The 18,281-nt window shown below is 40.5% G+C and overlaps 1 protein-coding gene across 3 annotated transcripts in view; it reads left to right on the plus strand.

Annotated features, from left to right (window-relative positions):
• The window catches only part of Astn2 (astrotactin 2), a 1,028,198-nt gene that overhangs the window by 958,705 nt on the left and 51,212 nt on the right, over positions 1 to 18,281 (plus strand). For all 3 annotated transcript variants that reach the window (XM_021160104.2, XM_029476271.2, XM_021160105.2), the window contains one exon: positions 11,029 to 11,170. In XM_021160104.2, coding sequence (XP_021015763.1) covers positions 11,029 to 11,170 — 142 coding nt within the window. The remainder of the gene's footprint in view (positions 1 to 11,028; positions 11,171 to 18,281) is intronic.

Consider the following 18,281-nt stretch of genomic DNA (forward strand, 5'->3'; position numbering starts at 1 on the left):
AGTGAGGCACCACAGGCTCCTGCAACTTCTCAAAGACTTCTGATTTGCCTTTATGTGGCATTAGATCTAAGATGGCTCATGGAACACCAGTAAGCCAGCAAAAAAGAACCAAGGCCAGAGTAGTGGCTGCATCCTCCATCTTCCCAGAAGTTCTAAGATGTAACTATGTGCTCCCCCTCTTTGGGCTGAGGATTTAGGTGTTTGGGATTGGTTCAAACACTGTCTATAAGCTTATGAGCTGTGATATAAATGCAGATCTGTACCTTGATGCTGGTCTCTGGAGTCTGATTCCTGGAGTTTGTCACATGACATCCCCCATCCTTGGTCATGGTCCCACAGTCCACTTTGGTATGTCTTTTGATACTGTTCCACTTACATTTAGGCAGTCACATGGGTGATACTTTTGGGGCATGGCTTCTGACATTCACAGCAGATAGAGTCTTACAAAATTCCCTGAGCCTGTGGCTCTCATAATTTTTATGCCATCTCTTCCACACTGTTCCCTGGGCCTTAGATGTAGGAGCCTTTGTAGATGTTCTCACTGAGACTGGGCTCCACAACTCTGCATTTTGATCAGTTATGGTTTTCTATGTTGTCTCTATTGCAAAGAGACATTTCTTAGATGTCTTAGATGCAGTGAAGACTACACTAACCTGCTGTGCAGGACTTCTGAATATGGGCTTGTACCTTAGAATACTTGGACTCTGGTCCCTGCTAGAGCTCAGGTTCATTTCCTTCCTGTCAGGCAGCCTTGTACTAGGGACATTCTGTATACAGTCAACAGCCAAGGGTCTCCACATGGTGCTCAGCTAAGGGGGCATTGGATAGAGACCAAGTATCCAAAGTTTGGGTGGGTAGGTCTAATGGGTGATGACTCTCAATGTGGCATCAGTGGATGTGAGCCTTCAAGTTTCTAAATCTAGGGTTTCATCACCAATGTTGTGTTTTATAAAAAAAAAAAAAATGATAGGAGACCAGAGATAGGTTTGGTGGAGGTTACAGTATGGTGTGGGGGAAGGGGTTGCCTCTTGGGCACACTTCCCCCAGAGGTACCAGCCACATGATGGTACAGTATAGAATAGAGTTTATTCAAGGCATGGAGAAGGGCATTGAGGGAGGAGAGAGAGAGAGAGAGAGAGAGAGAGAGAGAGAGAGAGAGAGAGAGAGAGAGAGAAGAGGAGTAGAGGCCAGCAATGAGCATGTGAAGAGAGAGGGGGAGGGGAATGGGGAAAGAACGGGAGCAGAGGCAAGAGAAGAAGAGAGCAAGAGTGCATGTGCTTTAAGAGAATGCAAACAAGACATTCTTCTTTGTGTTTCCAGTCTTGTTTAATTTACAGGATGCAATAGATCTATTTACTCACTGGACAAATATTTATGGAGAACCTGTTGTGTACTGGCTGACACCATTCTAAGAGAGTTTCCTCGTGGACTCCACAGAGCACAGATGCAAATAGTACAACAATTCATTACTTGTGAGAGGCATTAATTGAAGTAAAAGAGGAAAACAGGGCTAGAAGCTAAAGTTCATCCCTTAGAATGGCGAATCACAATATATATTTCTGAAGAAGTGACACATACATGATCTTGGTAAGAAGAGGGGATGAGTGTGCTACCAAGATACTGAAATCACAAGTGTAAAGGCGCAGGGGCAGCTTTATGCTTGCTGTGTTAGAGGAAGAGGAACACTGTGTGACTGGCATGTGTGGGGAAGGAAGGAAGAACAGAGACAATAAGGAACTGAAGGGGTCAAAGAAGACAGTACTTCCGAGGTAGTGGATTATTATAGACGAGGAGAAGCTGCCTTCTTCTTTCTACTGAGTGTTTTATAATAGGCAACCTCTGGGTTTTAGAATGTGAGAGAATTGAATTTAGACAGAATAAGACTTTGTGCTAATAATTTTATATTTTTTAACTATTAGTTTTTACTTGTACAATGACAGTCATGAGCATAACCTGAATGATACAGATCTGTGGGACTCCTGGTGGCAAGTGACACAAAGCACATGGAACCACCTTTGGCAGAAAAGGAAAAGATCTGACCTGTATATCGTAATATCCAAGGGTACCTCAAACTTTAGAAGTCACTGGGTCCTAGGTTTCAAATGATATTATCATGACTTGGTCTTTATGCAGGTTTCCTGCATGTGTTTCTGTGCAACACATTGTGTGTGCCTAATGCTCATGGAGGCTAGAAAAGGTTTCAGATTCCCTGGCACTGAAGAGCTGCCCTATGTGTACAGGGAATATAATCCAGGCCCTCTGGAAGAATAGTCAGCACTTGTAACTGCTGAGTCCTTGGACCATTTATTGTTTTGTCTCTGACATGGAATGTATGGCCTTTGAACATACATCAACTTCAGAATAATAGAAGAGGCCTTACCTCTACTTAAAGGATATAAATGGAGATTAGTGTAGACTAAACTCTCCAATGGACCTACAACCCAAGAGGATGGTGACTTTGAGCAGGTAAGAACAACACATGTCTAATAGAGTGTGCATGCAGATGAATCAAAAGTCCATTTGCCAACGTGTCTGGCTCACAGGGACTGTGGATGTACATAAGCTAGCCCACCATTGATTATTTTCTACTGGTCTCTACTACACTATGCGAGTCTTATTTACTACTGAAAGGTCATAACCCAGAAAGCAGCATGGATTTCCCAAGAGAATCTTCTTTTTAATGCCATTGGGACTGAGGGAATAAGATCCAGGAGTCAACCAGGGAAGTGAATTTTACAGAATTCTGTCAGCAACTGCATGGCCAGCTTGCAGTGACACGGCAGTGGTCCACAGTTCTTGAAGGAATCATCTCATGGTCTGCAGGCCAATATGTAGCAGACAACATGAAGATTTTGGGTCCCTAACATCTACCCTTTACTTCCTCATTCCTAGGCACATTATTAAACTTCCTGAAACCCATTCTCTACCCTGTAAAAGCATAACAAACGAAATTCATTTGGTTGTACTCAATTTATAAGCATCAGTTGCTGGAAGCATTTAACTTGAGAATGTAAGTGAAGGTGTCTGCCATCATTGATTCCATAAAAAGAAATAAACACTTCCTTTGTTTCTCTTCTTTCAAGTTCTCATCTTTTAGAAGTATTTATATTCCCCAAATGTACCAGGAAATGAAGAATGATGTATTATATGGTGCCTTGAAAAGCAAATGAGTTTGAATATGATGAGTTTATCCATCACATAGATAACTGAGAACTGCTGGGAGTCAGGTAGCAGGAATGAAGGACCAGCAACATATACAAAGCATCCTATAACAAGGGATTATGTATACTCTTAGCTCCTTTACTTCTTGCCTGGTTCTCTGAAATACACATGCCCATCTCCTTTGCAGATGAAAAAGCTGCCTCTTAGAGTATAGTCATCCATTCCTGGATAAACTACACAGTTCATAAATGGTGAGTCTGGATTCAAAACTAGACTTCCTTTACCCCTCAACCAACTCTGTTTCCTTTACTTCGTACTGCTATCACAATAAAGGAAAGAATCATTATCACTGGCTCCTGTGATTTAAAACAGCATCATGTTGTAGAAGAAACACACCAACTGGAGCTGATAGGTGTGAGGCCCTGAAGCATATTTTTCTACTGATAAGCTCTCAGAATGCATGTCTTCATTTGTCCAATTTAAAAGTCAGAGAAGTGTGGGGAGGGAGAACCTTCTTGCTGTCCTGCCCAAGGGTATTTGCAGTTTACAGAGAAGTCGCCAAAAGTTCTGGTATTTTCTGAAAAGTGTGGAGTCCAAGACTTGGAGACCTTTCTTCCCACCTGAGATCCCCTTCCATTTTGCATTTCTCTGCTTGCTTTGTTCCCAACCTGTTTTCAATTTGCTCTAGTGGCCACCTTTGACTGTGACCTCAACCCAATAGGAAAAGAAGGGGTGAAGTGGAGGAGCAGGAGGGGGGAACAAGCAGGAGGGTTGGTGGGTTGCTGAAAGGAGAGGGAGGGAGAAGATAGAGGCAGGGGGTGAGGCTTTTAAGAAAATCACCCAGCGCTTTTTTGGTTCATGCTGAATCTGCAGCAGAATGGCTGTTAACCTTTTCTGTGGAACACAAGGAGAGTGTGAGTGGATAAAGAAATGTGTGGGGGTCTGGCTCTAGCCCACTCGGGTTGCAGCCCCTGAAGAGCTGTAATGGGGAACAGGCACATTCCTTTACAACAACTCCTAACTCCCTATCTGCTTTCAAGAAAGGAGAAACAAAACAAAACAGAAAAGAAAGCTGTTAAAGAGACTTGAACAGGGTAAGTTGAGACAAGAGCAGCAGACTGCAGTCTCACAGGTCTTTACCAAGAGACCTGGCATAATGCCAGGGAGGAGAAGACAGGTACGGTAGCCAAGCAGGGGGTGCTTGAGGCTCAGATGCAAAAGAGCTGCGTTTGTTTTTGGCCCCTGAGTAAGCTTAAAATGCTGCAATTAGCATGCGTAAACTGAGTAACTAGTGATTCCTCTAAGTACATTCCTTGGTTGCTAGTTTTATCTCTGGGAGGACTGGGTAGTCAGGCTAGCCTATGTTGTGCTGCCAATGGGGTTACAATCCCCCTCTGCTTCCCCAGTCCTTCTGCTAACTCCCCCACCAGGTTCCCTGAGTTCAGCTCCAAGCATCCACATCTTCATTGGACCAGATATATAATATAGCAGAGGATGGCCTTGCCCAACAGCAACAGGAGGGGAGGCCTTTGGCCCCGGGGAGGTTTGATGCCCCAGAGTAGGAGAATGCTGGAACCATGGGGCAGGAGAGTGTGGGGAGTTACTCCCATACAGGCTAAAGGGAAGGGGAAGGGCAGATGTGGCATGGGAGGATGGTAGAGGGGTAACCTGGAAGTGGGATATCATTTGAGATGTAAACAAATGGGATGATTAATAATAATAATAAATAAATAAAAATAAAAAGACAACATTAAAAAAGAATGATTCCACAAAATTAAATTATTCTTGGCCTTCCATATGTGAGATATGACAATAACACACACTCACAACACACACATTTTTTTTCATTTTAAAAAGTTGGAATAAACCCTCTAAGCCAAGTTTGTATAAACAGTTTCATATTTTTAAAGTAAAACTAAATGGGCCTGAAGAGACGGCTCGATGATTAGGAGCACAAATTACTCTTTGGCTCTTCGGGGGACAGAGCTTGTATGAGGATTGCTCACAACCACCTGAAACTATCTCCAGGGAGATTCAGTTGCCCCTGGCCTCAGTCGACTGATGCACTCATGTATGTAAACCTAAACATACACAGGCACATAACTCAAATATCGAGTAACAAACTCAATCATACTTGCGTTGCTAATATGATTGAAAGCTATATATAGGTCCCCCCCCCACGGTGTTCATCACTCACCCTAGGTTTCATCTTTTGTAATTTGCAAAGCACTGTTAGAATATATTACTCTAGAGACCCTTTCAAACTCTTCTGTCTGTTGTGGACTTTATATCTATCTCAGAAATTGCAAGTTTTAGGATGATGGCAGAGTAGACTTCTCCACCTGACCCAGAGCCCAAATACATAGAAAATCGCAGGAAATGTGTGTGCCCTGTTCATATTGGTTGAAGAAATCAGAAATTGGAGAGAAGGGCATTCAGTGACAATTGAAAAGCTCTTAGGTTCTGTGTATCATGCTGCCTGAGAAAAGCTGTGTTCTATGTTAAAAGAGAGAAGGTGCCACTTCATCTCATTCAGACTATAGTGAGGGCAATGTCATTTTTCCAGTCACCATGAGTAAGTAAAGAACATGGACAAAATAATTTCTAAAAATACTCCTCTTTACATGGTGGTAGTGGCAACTACGAATACAAACAAGACCAATAATGGCTAATTTTGAGCTCTTCCCACGTGCTGGGTGGGCATTTGTATGATTACTTCATATGTGACATCTTGCATATTTGCAATATTACATTTTTCACCATTATATTTCTCTAGATTAAAAAAGAAATAAATGTGCCGGGTGTGGTGGTGCACGCCTTTAATCCCAGCACTCGGGAGGCAGAGGCAGGCGGATTTCTGAGTTCGAGGCCAGCCTGGTCTACAGAGTGAGTTCCAGGATAGCCAGGACTATACAGAGAAACCCTGTCTCGAAAAACGGAAAAAAAAAAAAAGAAAGAAATGCAAAGATGAAAGGAGGCTATCAAAAGCAGGCAGTGTGTGTGGGGTGTACAATGAATGGTTTAAGTCCTCTGTAGAATAAATTTAGAGCCTGGGCCCTTATGTACTAAATTACTTTAGTACTTAGTAGATTGTGATACTGCCAGACTCAGAATATGGTATGTGGTGGAACCATAATACATGTGAAGGAATTCCTCTGATCTGTATTTGTGCAAAGAGAAGTCACCAGAGGCCTTTCTTAGGGACACTAAAGAGCCATTCATTCACCTGTCTCCACATTTGTTGCATTGCAGTGTAAAGTACAGAGCCAAAAAAAGCAATCTTACAGTTTACTTTATGTGTCTGTTCTTGTATTTAACAACCCTTCCTGTTGTCAGATTACAAGCTGTATAAGGTCAGGGACCATTTCTTTTATTGTCACATTCCACAAGCCTATAGCACTAAGAGGGTGGCATGAACTCAACTGTAAAATGGATAGCTTTGAAAAACCCAGCTTTCCAGCACTATCCCATTTCAATCCTCTCTAGGAGGCAGCATAGTATAAAAGATGATGCTTCCACATTGGAAGATTAAAAGTTCAAGCCTAAGCCACCCCCCAGCCCTTTTGTAACTTTCCCGAATGCTTTACTGTGGAGAGATAGCATTTAACTTGTTAGTTGCCTTAAGGATTAACAGGGGAAAGTGAAATACATACTAAGTATCCGTTCCTTTCCAATTTCATTCAGTCACTATTTGCAGATACTCGCAATTACTGCTGGGTACTATGTATTTCTATAGTGCTCTCCTTGGGAGTTGTTCTAGTTCAGGTCATCTGTGTTTTTTCACTTGAGCTATATTTATAATCCTTGGAGCTAGATAGAAGTTAGAGTGACCTCACGTGCTTACGAGGCTTTAATCTATGGCCCAAATGATTCTGGGATTCATAGAACTATCTGGAAAGCTGTGTCCTGTTTGCAAAGGAATGCCAGCCATCTTTTGGCTTCTAGTCCGCCAATTCATATTAGTTACAAGAATAGTGAGTTCCCTCCTGAGGAGCCAATTTCTTCAATGGCTATCTGGAAATAAATTGAAAAGCAGACAGACAGGGAAGCATGCTGTAGGAAAACAAGGACTAACAGCCAGATCTCCAATCCTGAGACCAAGTTAAACAATACCCTCCGTCTATTCATTTCTCTCTTTTCTTTCTGAATTGTAGTCTCATATAATATTCTGCTTTGATACCTCTTACTATGGAAAGGTTTGGTGGTTTATGACTCGGCTAACAGGTCACATGGACTGTCTAAGGCTATAACAGATAAGAGCTCCATTTACCTCTTCATGGTCAACAAGCCTCTGCTTCTTAACAACTTTGGGTTTTGTTGTTGTTGTTGTTTGTTTGTTTGTTCTGTTTTGTTGGGGTTTTAGACTCTGCTTTATTTCCTAAGTGATGTTGGGCAGTCATTTTATGTGCGATTTTATGGGTGTAGGTTCTGATATTACTATGTGATAGTGTTAGAGCAAACTTCTGCATTCTCTTGTCTCTTAAAATCTTTCTGCTCCCTCTTCCTCAATGTTCCCTGAGCCATAGTAGCTATATCCATGGGGTCTAGGCCCACACTCTGTATTTTGATGATCTTTTGTAAAAAAAAAATACTTTTCTTGATAGGAGATGAGGACTATACTTAACTATCTGTACAAGGACAAATATTTAGCATCTGGTCAGGAATTATGCTGGTATAGTAAAGAGGTGGCTAAAAGTTCTCCTCTAAGATCCATGAAAAATCAGCCCTGGATTGTTGACTAGACTTCTAGTACCATTTCATTTCCCTCCTTGTGAGTGGGTCTTAATGCCAATTACAGAGCTCATGGCTACTGCTAAGGTATGCATGATGTGCCGCTACTGCGCACTTGGGGATTTTGTGCTGGGTTTTATTGAAGTTCATAGATATCACAGATGAGTAACACAGTTAAAAACAATTTTAGTAATTTTGAGGTATTAAATACATACATACATACAGTACATTTTGATCATATTCATTCTGCTCCTTCCCCTAATCAAAAACCCACTCCATATACTCCTTCTACACACCCTAAATTTTCAACCCACCTAGTCCAATGTGTGCTACCCATATACTCAGGGATTTAGAACTATCCATTGGCATGGATGATCTGCCAGAGGTCACACTCTTAAAGAAAGCTGACTCCCTCCCCCCAAAAGACATCAGCTCAATAGCTCCTTAGTTAGGAGAGAGGGCTCTCAAGCCAATCTCTACCTTAGCTTAAATGCTGAATGGTTTGATCTTTTGTATGTATTGTGCAGTCAACCACATGCTATTATGAATTCATAAGGGCAGCAGTCCTGTCACATCCAGAAGACACTATTTGCTCTAATTATTCCTGACTTCAGGCCCTTACATTGTTTCTGCTCCCAATTTCATGATGGTCTCTGAGCCTTGAAGAGGAGGGATTATAATGTATATTATTCATTTGTGGCTGAGAATTCAACTGATATCATAAGTATTTTGGACAGTTGTAAATTTATACTTTACCGACCATATACTGCACAAAGAAGATTCTAAAGCTGTTTTAATTTTTGAGTATAGAAATATGAATTTAGAGAGCAGTTTAATAATGTGTTCATTTAGTAACGTAATAGTAGCATGTCCATCACAGTGACATTTGATCTTCTGAACCTTTGATTTGTGACCAGTTTTTCAATACCAAGCATATCTTTTCTTCTGTGAAGTAGACTTTAAGTTCACCCAGAAAATAGCTGGTTACTCCAATAATAATTGTACCACTATTACATCCATGGACACATATTTTCCTGTAACTTTTATTATAGTTCACAGGATTCATAGCTTGGTAACACTGTGGTTGGCATTTCTATCAAGCAGCCTGTATGGAAACTTCTGGTATCATGAAAGCTAGCCAGCGGGAGGGAAGTTTTATGGTCAGTTACTAATTTTATTTGTTTGAGGCTTATAACCAACATGCATCATGTTTTCAATAAAAGGATCTTATCACAGAACTCTGGTAGTCAATCAAGAGCCTTAGTAATATCCTGTATTGTTTGGGGTATTTATGGCTTTCCCATGACCAACAACTTGAGGGGTGATGTCCTGCATCTTTTTATTTGGCCACCTATGGCTTCTGGGAGAAACATTATCCCCTCTTTATGGTACCTAATTAACTCTTTTATATAAATATAAGTATGGAAGCAATAGATGGGAGGATTTGTAACACTTCATTCTGTGTGGTGTAAAATACTTCCTCATGCTTTTGTTTTGCTTTTAATTTACCCAAATTTTAATTAGAAAGGAATGAAGGGGCTATTTAGGTTCTCTTACTTTATCTATTTTCAGGGTTTTATTGTTTCATTTTGTAAATAGCTGTATAGTTTTTTTTTATTGAAGACAACTTTAAAACAAAGAATAAGCAAAAATGAGATAGGAAAGTTTTAATTATCTTACTTCAAAAATACTAGTAAGCATTTGCTATATTTTTCTTCCTCCTATTTTAAAATCATGTATGTGTGAAATTTTCACAAAATGATATTCTACAATTGTGTATCCTATTTTTATTATTTTAGGTTAAGCATCTCAGAAATGTTCTTTCATATACCTTCATATCTCCCAAAAACTTATTTTAATATTTACAAAGTATCTCTTTATGTCATTGAGGTACAATTGGCAGACATTTCTATATTGTTGAATATTTTGTTTTCTCTAAATCTGTGCTGATTAAATAGTATGAGACTGTCTTTACACATTTATCTATGTTACTTTTTGAGAATTATTAGAATACTTTACTTACATTGCAGAAAACTAAAGTGCAGAAATCAGTTTCTCTATTCAAATTAATCAATGAACTCATGTCTGAGATAATAATAAATTATTAGATTCTAAAAGTTCAGTTACTTTTTCCAGATTTTGATTCTTAGTCTCCCCTTGTAAAGTTCTCTTTCTGATTAACTTCAACTGTTTCCTTAAATCCAATGGTTAAGGTAGCTTTCAGCAGGGACAAAGTTCAGGGACTCATAAGCACTTAGCATATCTTCCATTGCCATCTTCTGTGCCTGTGACTTTCACTACTAATCAGTCATATTTCTTTTTCCCTAACTTATCTGTATCCACCTCCGAATACCATTCTGTGAATCTCGCATGAGCACATAAGAATGCCCATGTGATAAGAAGACTCTTTTTTTTTTTTTTTTTTTTTTTTTGGTTTTTTGAGACAGGGTTTCTCTGTGTAGCCCTGGCTGTCCTGGAACTCACTTTGTAGACCAGGCTGGCCTCGAACTCAGAAATCCGCCTGCCTCTGCCTCCCGAGTGCTGGGATTAAAGGCGTGCGCCACCACGCCCGGCTAAGAAGACTCTTTTATGCTAAGTCTAACTCCTTTGGTATACAAGGAAAAACCTGCAGGTCTAGGGAAGAAAGTCTTTGGTCATGGAGTCAGAAGAAAATGGCAGTGACAGGATCAACAGTTACTCTACACCAAAAGGGGAAATACTTCCCTTAACCTTACGTGCATTTTGTTACAGAACAATGTACTTCCTTTTAACTTTGCTGTATCTGACAAAGTTCAGTATTAATGTTTATATTTCATGGGTAGTAAAAATTCAGGCATAAATTTGAATACTCATCATGTGCCTGTTGTGGTGGCTCAAAACAATAATCTTTGAAAATGGGTAGAATAAAGAAGACGAATAACAATTGCAAAGCCAGGCTTGGCTACATGGCAAGAATCCACCTTCAGAAAACAATCAATTGTTTAGCAAATAGGTACTGTAGGTAATACTTTGCAATATTTTCAGATCTGAAATTTCCCCCTGGTAGTTTCTTTTCACCAAGGCTTGTACTAAAGAGCTCATCTGGTTCTTTTTGATTTTGTTTTCGTTTTTGTTTTTGTTTTTATCTCCTTTCAGGAGAATTCCTGAGTTTTGCTGATGACTTACTTTCTGGCCTGGGTACATCTTGTGTAGCAGCTGGTCGAAGCCACGGAGAGGTTCCTGAAGTCAGTATCTACTCGGTGATCTTCAAGTGCCTGGAGCCAGATGGTCTTTACAAGTAAGAGGTGGTGGGATCATGGGGAGGATGAAGCAATGAAGGCGTCTTTAAGCTGGGAGCACTAACAGGAGTCATTCTTTTCAGAGAAGCCCAATGTTTCTTAACTTGTCTGTATGTAACTTTATGAGCCAAAGGTTTAGAAGCTTCTACTTAGAATGTAGACCCCAGTGAGGCATGCAAGGTGAGTGCTACAGGTCCCACAGAAGCCAGACAATAAACTTTATTCTGTTCTTTCTACTGATGAATAATCTGCAACCAAGAGAAGGACAAAAGCTTACACAGGGTCACAGAGCCCCTTATGAGGGAGAGCTGTCTTGGTCATTCCTACCTACTCTTTTTTCTGTTTTTTTTTTTTCCCATAATGTCTATGAGATGTATATATGTACATATTAAGTTATACTGATATATACAGTTCACATAAACATCTTCTTTGATGTGTGTGTTTATGTCTGTATGTAACAATATACATATATACAGACATTTGTATGAACTATATGTTAGAGTTTACTGGACTAATTGTATCCAAACATAAAGAATTCACTCCCAGCTTCATTTGGTAAGACAAGAGGAAATAGGAAGCTTGTTTTTTTTTTTTTTTTTGGTTGTTGTTTGATTTTGGTTTTTTATTTGTTTCCACCCTCTATGAATATGGCCACATTCGGAAGCAGGCATCATAAATAACAATAAGGAGCTCTAGAGACCTGCTCATCATATTGTTAATGATGAAGTCACAGGTCACCTCCTTTTATTCCTTTAGAAAGCTGTCATTGGTGAGGTGCTAAACTTTTCAACAATTATTCAAATACTTCTTTTATTTGCATCATTTATTTATTCATCTACTCAACCATTAACCTAACCTCCATTTATCTATCCTGTCTCTTCTTCCACTTATCTATTCATATAATTCATCCATCTATTTATATACTCTTACGCTGAACTCTCTTTTCACTCCCACTTTTTCTAAGGATTATTTTTATGTCTTCATACTGCACTATGGTCTTCTTGGGTATGCCTATGTCTGATACAAAGGAGCCTATCCTCAGATGACTTACAACCTAACAGTGATAAGAAAGGCTATATATTTATAATTTGGGTATATTTAGTTGTATAACCTTAAATAAGCTGCCATATAAATATATCAATAGACCAAACTCAAGAATATCACTGTGAACTGAGAATTGGATCTTGTAACCCTGACTCTACGATCTCAGAGTTGTTAGAATTCAAACTTTATCTTCAATCAGGGAATACTATAGAAATAGAGGTTCTGCAGTACACAGATATATCTGGGCAAGTTAACCAGAGAAGTATGATGTACAAACAGCCTTAAAGAATGGCTACAGTCATAATGTAATAGGACTGGAACCTGGATTTTGAGAATACAACCCTAAAGCTTCAGAATCATGAGTGTTGGGTAAATGAGCTCCAGTTACTGCATTTTTTGCAATACAGGAAGCACACAGCTAAATAAATGCTGTCAGATCTTCTCTAACACTAGAATCTATGATGCTATTGAGAAAGTGGAATTTTGAGAGCATTACCTGGTGGCTCACTTCTAATACCTCTGCTGTTCCTTAAGTGCATACACAAGAGGCAGATAGATCTAGGTTCAGATCTATGTCTTGCTCTTTATCTGTGTTTATTCGGAGTCTCCAGTTCTTTCTCTATGAGAATGTGCATAGCACCTCGAGGCTACCTATTCTCTCACTTTCCATGTTTCTACCCATTCATGTGCCCATCAATCCTTCTAGGCTACTTGGTGTGAGCCCCTAGTTAGAATATAACAACTATTAACTGTTATTTCTGTTGCTACCAGATTATGGCACTCATGAATTTCTCCTGCTTCTCATCTGTCCTGAGATTTATGGGTCAGATGAGTGAGTATAGCAAGCCGATCAGAGCCTTACCTGGTGGGCTCTTATCCAATAAGTCAGAACAAGTAGCCCTGTCTTTAGGTGGTACTATAGCAACTTGATTTTAACTTAGCTAATGTCTACAGTCCTGTTATATAAAAAGCAATTAAATATGTTTATAAATATCTCAAATCTGTTAATACTGACAGCTGATGAATTGGCTACTATCTTTTAAATGATAAAGACTTTCCCTCATTTCTTCATTATCCAGTTCACTGGCACCCTCTCTGCTTCCCGACTCTTGAGGTAGGGTCACCTTCTTTCCTCTGCTTTGGAAATGTGCTTGTCATGAGTTTGCCTTTCCTATCTCTGGACACTCTTTTGTTTTATTTATTTCTTTTTGAAATAGATTTCATTAATGGCATTGGAATCTGGGCTGCTCTGACAGGGAGCTAGGGTGTTGTTTGGAACAGTCTCCAATCCCACTGGCGGCTGTCCTCCCGTGAAGTCTGACCAACTTGATCTTGAGTTTTAAAATAGCTCCCATGTCTGTTCTTGGGGTTTCTTATTTTCTGCTTGCTCATTCATCAGCACAATTTGTTTTTTTTTTTTTTCCTTCTGAGCCAAAGACACTGCATGTGGCATCATAAAGAACACAGTCTTTGGAGACAGGCTAGCCTGGGTGTGAATCCTGATTCTGCCTCTGTGCTTAGAACTTGATCCCAGACAAGTGATCTTTCACTATTCTAAGTGACAAATTCTTCCTCTTGAAAAAGTTTTTGAAAGAATCACTTCTGTCTGACAAGTTTTAAGAACAGAGAAATTTATTAATAAGAATACAAAATACTAGATGCACAGAGTTTCAGATTGCCTGATCATAGGAGACCAGCAGGAAAGGTTAACGATCTTCAATTTCAATCCTTTATTATTAGTTTCCCCCATCCTTCTCCTCTTCATCCTCCTCTCCTTCTCCTCCTCCTTCTTTTTGTTCCAAGGACAACTTCAGAGAAGTTAGTTTGCAAGAATCAAGACTGGGTCTGACCAACCCTAAAAGGAGTGCTCTGGGACAGAGAGAGAAGAGGAAGGGACAGATTCAGAGGAGGGAAGGCTCAGAAAGCCAGGTTTTCATATGTAGCAAGCACAGTCAGCCACTCACCTTTACATCCAAGTTCCCAGAAAGATTCAACTGACAGTAGAGAAGAGAATCACTGTGCCTATGAATTATCCTGGGTGCACTCCCAGCTCCTTCCACTTCTGCTGGGCTGAAACTCCATCTACTCTGTCTGGTCTGAAGTTGTAGCAACTTTAAAATGAAGGCACATAAGAGTCCCTACAGTGGGCTGGAGAGGTGGCTCAGCCATTAAAGGCTAGGCTCACAACCAAATATATGAGTCCCTACAGCTTGAGAGTTCTGGATATTGTAGGTTTGCCATGGGATCTATTTTCATTCCCAGTCCTGGGACTCCTGGTTCTCGGAGCTTCTCTGCTTCTATCACCTTCCTTTTTGCCTCATACAGGGCCTCTCAGTTCCCTTATTAGTATCTCGTTATCTTATAAACTTTCTCTGGTTATTTTCTCTATAGATTCCTGTCTGTGTCTGTCATTTTCCTTCCCATTTGTTATTCTCTGGACCTTTTATTTATCCGAGTGCATATCAGTCTCTTTGCTCTATTTCTTATTTGAATCTTTGCCTCTGCCCCCTCTCATCCAAACTCCTTTTCTATGCCTTACCTAGTAAAGCAAATTGCTTTTGCAGCCCCTCTGTCCATGTAATTTTACACAGCGCTTCAGGGTGAGACCAATTGGAGGAGTGAAAGTCAAGGCTGATTTTCTGTCCTAAGCTCACCCTCCTGTAACAAACCAGAAACATCAGCAACCGTGCCCCATTTAAATTGAATTTCCTTGTTTGTTTCATTTGCTTTGCTTAGAATGAAAACAAACAAGAGCAGAAAAGGGAGAGGGTCCCAGAAAGGCCTAACAGTGGGGTCAGCTTCTTATCCCTTGGATATTTGAAGTCCAGGGTGATCTTGAGTGGGAGTGTCCTCTTTGACCAATGGCAGAAGCCAGACTAGGCATCCAAGGTCCTTGTCCTTACCTGGCTAGGGGCCTAGACACTCTTCTTATAACTGCTTTCCAATTTCCTATTACTCAAGGTAATTAGCCTCCGTCTTGTCTTGGCTGCCTTGCCTCCTCAAATAATGGCAGGCTGCCAAGGGGTCCTCAGTGAACATGCCAGAAGCAACCAGGCTTGATTCCTGGGGTGGGGGGCTCATTCCCACACATTCAGAGGCTTGCCTCAGGCCCACCTTCACCTCTCTGGCTTCTGCTCTATGAAAGGAATGCCAAAGAAGCCTGGGTACTGCATGAAGTGCCAACATCCATGGTGGGAACAGTCTCAGGGGAAAGACTTAGAAGGGGTGGGTGGGGCTGGACGAGTAGAAGAAAAACCAAGGCCCTGGAGGAAGAAGAGAGTTGCATAAAATGAATTTCTGAGGTCAGAAGGCAGCCAGCCATCTTCACTGCTCAGTTCCACCTTGGGCCAGTGCCTCCTTCTCTACAAATGATGTTCTGCCTGTATGAAAGAAAGTTAAACTCAGTGGTCCTAAGGCTTATGTACTAGGTAGACATTCAGAGTTCAAACCTGAATTCTGATTCTCACGGTACTACATCTTTACCTTCTGGATAACTGTAACAGCAATACTCTTACACAGAGAAATCATTGTGCCAGGAACCATGCAAGGCATACACATGATCTCAAAATTTTCACCATAAAACTATGATATAGTTGTTGTGTTCTTATCATTTCCCATATCAATGGTGTGGAAACTGGGACTTAAAGGGGTAATGGTTTTGTACAAATTACATGACAAGGAAGGACTAGAGCTAAGTCCATAGCCCTGGTGATGCCAATGCTCCGACTATGTTCTAGCCATGCTCATTCCCACACATATGGGTGGAGTTGTAAAAGGAACCAGAAGAGGGCTTTGTGGTAGGAGTCAACACTAATTACAATTGGAGGAATACCAGACATGGATACCAGAAGACTTCGATCACAGCCTTTGTATCTCAGAAACTAATTAAGGTATCATCTTTCCCATCTATACAATGGAAATATTAACTTCCTCTGTAAACTAGGAAGAAACAAACTGGTCTTCCAAGCATCATCCTTGATATTATGTGAGACAACAGTTTGATTTCTCCTTTGACTGTAAACACATGGGAAGAGTTATAAGAATCAATAGAAAAGGCAAGAGAGTTTGTGAATCTACATACTTAGTAACATATCACACACACACACTCAAGCACACACACACACACACACACAGAGTCATGCCTTTGTAGTAGACAGAGATAGGTTTGTGTCTGGGATGCAATTTTTTGATTTAATCACTTTATGCCCTGGACAATTTTCTTGACATCTCAGTGTTTTATGTATATGGTAATGAAATGACTTACCTCATAAGTGAACTGATACATGAAAAGGACATAAAACACTACCTCCCTCATTACTGGTACTTGACAAAAAGCAAGAATAAGAACAATAGCCACTGTCACTGCTATTTATGATACTGTATTTTATCTCAAAACCAATACCTCCCATGGTCTCTGTTGGCAGCCAGATGCTCACCACATTCCAGTGGAAGACCATGTTGTTATTCCCAACTCTGGTCCTTCCGTCATCACTTTCCAGGAACACCTGTTTCCTTGAGGTACTTACCACAAATGCCCACTTTTACTGTGTTTTTCCCTGGATTTTCTCCTCAGTGGTTTCTCAGGTTCCTTCATATCTTTTCGTGACTACAGAACTCACCTGTCTCATGCACTAGAGCCATAATGATTTAGTGTGATTCTTTTTCTTAAGTTTGTTGAATGTTGGATAGGTTTTTAATTCAGTGCAAAAACTGATCACACCCTGACTTCTCTTCAACCACTCACAATCCTCTCCTCCCTCCATTACCAGTCAAGGAATTCCCATTATGTACCCAAGTGATTGTTCTATTACCATATCCCTACACGTTCTCTCTCTCTCTCTCTCTCTCTCTCTCTCTCTCTCTCTCTCTCTCTCTCTCTCTTCTCTCTTCTCTCTCACACTCTCTCTCCCTGTGTCTCTCTTCCTCGTCTTCTCTCTTTTTCTTTCTCTTTTAAAAATCTTATTTGAAACAATCCTTTAAAATATTCTGTATCTGTAACTAAGGTACGGAGTGGCTTCAAAACTTTACCACAGCCACAAAGGGAATAAGTGGAGAAGCCAAAATATATACTAGGCCAACAAAGGTCCAATGCCTGAATTCAACCCTATCCTCACTGGATAATGACAAGGATCTAACAAGGACATGATAAAAGTCTGGGTGTTGAAACAGAACCCTTTACACAAAGAAGACCCTTGCAAAAGGGATTGGGAACAACATATAAACTAATTTTCTGTTTTCATATTAAATACTACACTACCTACTCCAGAGCTCCTAACTTTGTAACGCCCTGCAGTGCACACAGCACCATACAAACAGGAAACTCTGAGTGTCTGTGATGCCTATTCTGCCAAGGGACAGACTCCTAATGCCATTTGATCTGGTCTCAGCCCCAGCTTGCATGTGATGAGTTGTTCCCTAATCTCTAGACTCCCATGTTTTGGTGATGAAGTTCAGTCAACTGGCCTAGAGATGCCTTTCCCAGTGCTCAGGGGTCATGAGCCTAGGGCAACGTTTGCAGGCTTTCTACCACCCTCAGGATACCATTCTTTCCTGGGTACAGTCTAGGAAGCCCATGACAAAAGCAGTTAAGGCCACTACCATGCCTGCTATCATTATATATTAGATGACACCCAGCCGTAGTGGCGCATGCCTTTAATCCCAGCACTCAGGAAGCAGAGGCAGGTGGATTTCTGAGTTTGAGGCCAGTCTGGTCTACAAAGTGAGTTCCAGGACAGCCAGGACTATACAGAGAAACCCTGTCTCAAAACAAAACAAAACAAAACAAAACAAAACAAAACAAACAAACAAAAAAACCAAACCAAAACAAAACAAAAAACCAAAAAACCAAAAAACAAAACACCCTAACCATTCTTCTTATTTACATTCCTACCCTACCCTCTTCATTTTCTTTCCTTATGCCAAAAATTATCACAGAATTTACTGGAAACAGAATAAAAGTCATCAAGAGTCTTCTAGGGCTAGCTTTCAAAAGTGCTTGCCCAGTTGATGAGAGGCCAGAGACCCAAGGGCCACCCTGTCTCTTGTCCTAAGTGGCTATGAGGCTTT

This window comes from Mus caroli, unplaced genomic scaffold (genome assembly GCF_978045245.1).
Source record: "Mus caroli unplaced genomic scaffold, Mus_caroli_1 scaffold_6, whole genome shotgun sequence".
In the NCBI taxonomy this organism is placed as follows: domain Eukaryota; kingdom Metazoa; phylum Chordata; class Mammalia; order Rodentia; family Muridae; genus Mus; species Mus caroli.